At 67.4% G+C, this 1,979-nt stretch overlaps 1 protein-coding gene across 1 annotated transcript in view; it reads right to left on the minus strand.

Annotated features, from left to right (window-relative positions):
* PHRF1 (PHD and ring finger domains 1) overlaps positions 1-1,979 on the minus strand; it is a gene marked incomplete at its 3' end in the record, with an annotated part of 26,023 nt that overhangs the window by 7,697 nt on the left and 16,347 nt on the right. Inside the window, exons 15-19 of the mRNA XM_014534006.1 lie at positions 1,821-1,893; positions 1,460-1,614; positions 1,087-1,347; positions 849-977; positions 7-554 (exon numbers count right to left, since the gene is read on the minus strand). Coding sequence (XP_014389492.1) covers positions 7-554; positions 849-977; positions 1,087-1,347; positions 1,460-1,614; positions 1,821-1,893 — 1,166 coding nt within the window. The remainder of the gene's footprint in view (positions 1-6; positions 555-848; positions 978-1,086; positions 1,348-1,459; positions 1,615-1,820; positions 1,894-1,979) is intronic.

Below are 1,979 nucleotides of genomic sequence, written 5' to 3' on the forward strand. Positions count from 1 at the left end.
CGGAGCTGGAGCAGGCTGGAGGGCGGCCCCCGAGAGGGCTCGGGCTCCGTCTCAAAGACTGTTTTCACCGTGTAGGAGGTGACACACCGCACGGTCTGCGAGGGTGGGGCCTTGGGGCTCCCGATGGAGATGGTGCGGGTGATCTCCGAGGGCAGGAGGCCGGGGCCCAGGCGCTCAGGGCTGCTGCCTGCAGAGCTGGAGTCCGAGCCCGTGGGGTTGAACGGGTCATAGATCTCGCTCTTGAGCTGCTTAGTCTTCCTGAGGGAGAAAAGGGGGGCGGGGTTCTCTTTCCTCTGCGCCTTATCGTCGACAGGCTGGAACGTGTGGCAGAAGCCGGGGCTGGAGAGTCTGCTGGAATGCGCCGTGTTCCCGGGAATATTGATCCGGAAGCTCTCGAAGGTTGAGCTGCCGCCCTTCCCCCTCGAGGGTCCCAGCGGGGCAGGGGATTGAGCACCGCCGCCCCGCCGGCGCATGTGCCTGTACTTGTCCACGTAGGCCTTTACCAGGTTGCCCACCTTCACAGGGTTGATCTCCCCGCTCTTGCTGTGGCAGATCTGGGGGAGGGGGAGGCACAATTACCCAGAGGTCTTTTCACAGCCAGACATGTTCAGTGGTTGCCAGGACTGGGCCCTGGGGGCCCGCTGTACCCACCTCCCAGGGCCACTGAGGGTCCCACCATGATGGCCAGGAGCCCACTCTGTGACTGAGCCTGTTTAACAAGCGAGGGGGCCGCTGCCCTAGCACCACTCATTCCTCCCAAGCGCCCTCGTGGTGCCAGGGCCAGAGCACCTCCCTCCACTCAGACCCGAGGCCGTGCCAGCGAGACGGCAAGGCCCGCCAGCGCCCACCTTCTTGCACGGCCTGCGGAGGATGTCCTTGTACTCCTCCTTCGTCACCTCGCGCTTCTGGTAGAAGGGCTTGATGGCCAGCTTCACCTCCTCCACCGCCCGCTCCTGCATGTGCAGCTTCTTCAGGTACTAGGGGCGAGCGCAGGGTGAGTGCCGTGCCCAGGCCTGCAGGGCCCTTGGGGGAGCCCAGCGCTTCCTGCCGTCCTGCCCGTCCCAGGAGGATGGAGAGGGGTCTCACCTCCTCGTTCTTGGCTTTCTCTGTGGCTGGCCGGGGAGTGGCCGTCCTCTCCTCGGAGTTGTTGGTGGCGGCAGCGTGGCCAGCCGGCTCAGAGGCTGTGGTCAGGACGGTGGGCACTGGGGCCAGGCTGGGTGCCGCCCCCCTGCCCGCCAGCGGGAGGCTCCCTTGCAGGATGAACTGCACCGTGGGCTGGCTGACCGGTGCGTAGGGCGGGACACTTGAGGGCAGAGCCAGGGCGGGAGGCAGGCTGGGGCCATAAACCTGGGCAAGAACAGTCCGCTGAGCGCAGCTTCGATGCTGGCAGCACCCCGGCCAGGCGCAGCCCTCGTGGCCCACGGGCAAAGTTACCTCCCCCCGCAGCCCTGACACCCACCTGGGCGGGGTCTGCAGTGGGAAAGCCAGGCTCTGGAAGCGTGTAAGCAGGAGGGGGCTCGGGGCAGGGTGCCTGCTGGGAGTCCACCACAAGGCCTCCGTCTCCGGGTTCCCACGCCTCTTCCTGCGGCTGCTGGGGCCTGTGCAGTGGGGTCCCTGAGGGCCAACACGGGGAGGTGGGTGTTCTGTGACCACCCAGGACGGAACCTACCTCCCGCTGCAAAACTCCAGAGCAGCATCCCAGCACCAAGGACACAGGCTGGATGCAGCCACCTCCCTACCAGAGTGACCCCGGTGCCCGCTCTGTGCCATCCTCCGGGGTGCCCCGGCCCACCTGTGAGGCCACAGGAGCCCCTACTCACGCAGGCCTCGGTCCTCAGCCAGAGCGCCACCCGCCGCCTCCTGCAGGTTCCAGGTGACCCTCTTCACGGGGGCCTTCGCCCGAAGTACGGAGGTCAGGCAGAGGCCTTCCTCCTTCCCCAGCAGCGCCCCGCCCCCGGCCGGGCCTCCCAGGGCACCCG

The sequence above is a fragment of the Myotis brandtii genome, unplaced genomic scaffold, assembly GCF_000412655.1.
Source record: "Myotis brandtii unplaced genomic scaffold, ASM41265v1 scaffold1236, whole genome shotgun sequence".
Lineage (NCBI taxonomy): Eukaryota > Metazoa > Chordata > Mammalia > Chiroptera > Vespertilionidae > Myotis > Myotis brandtii.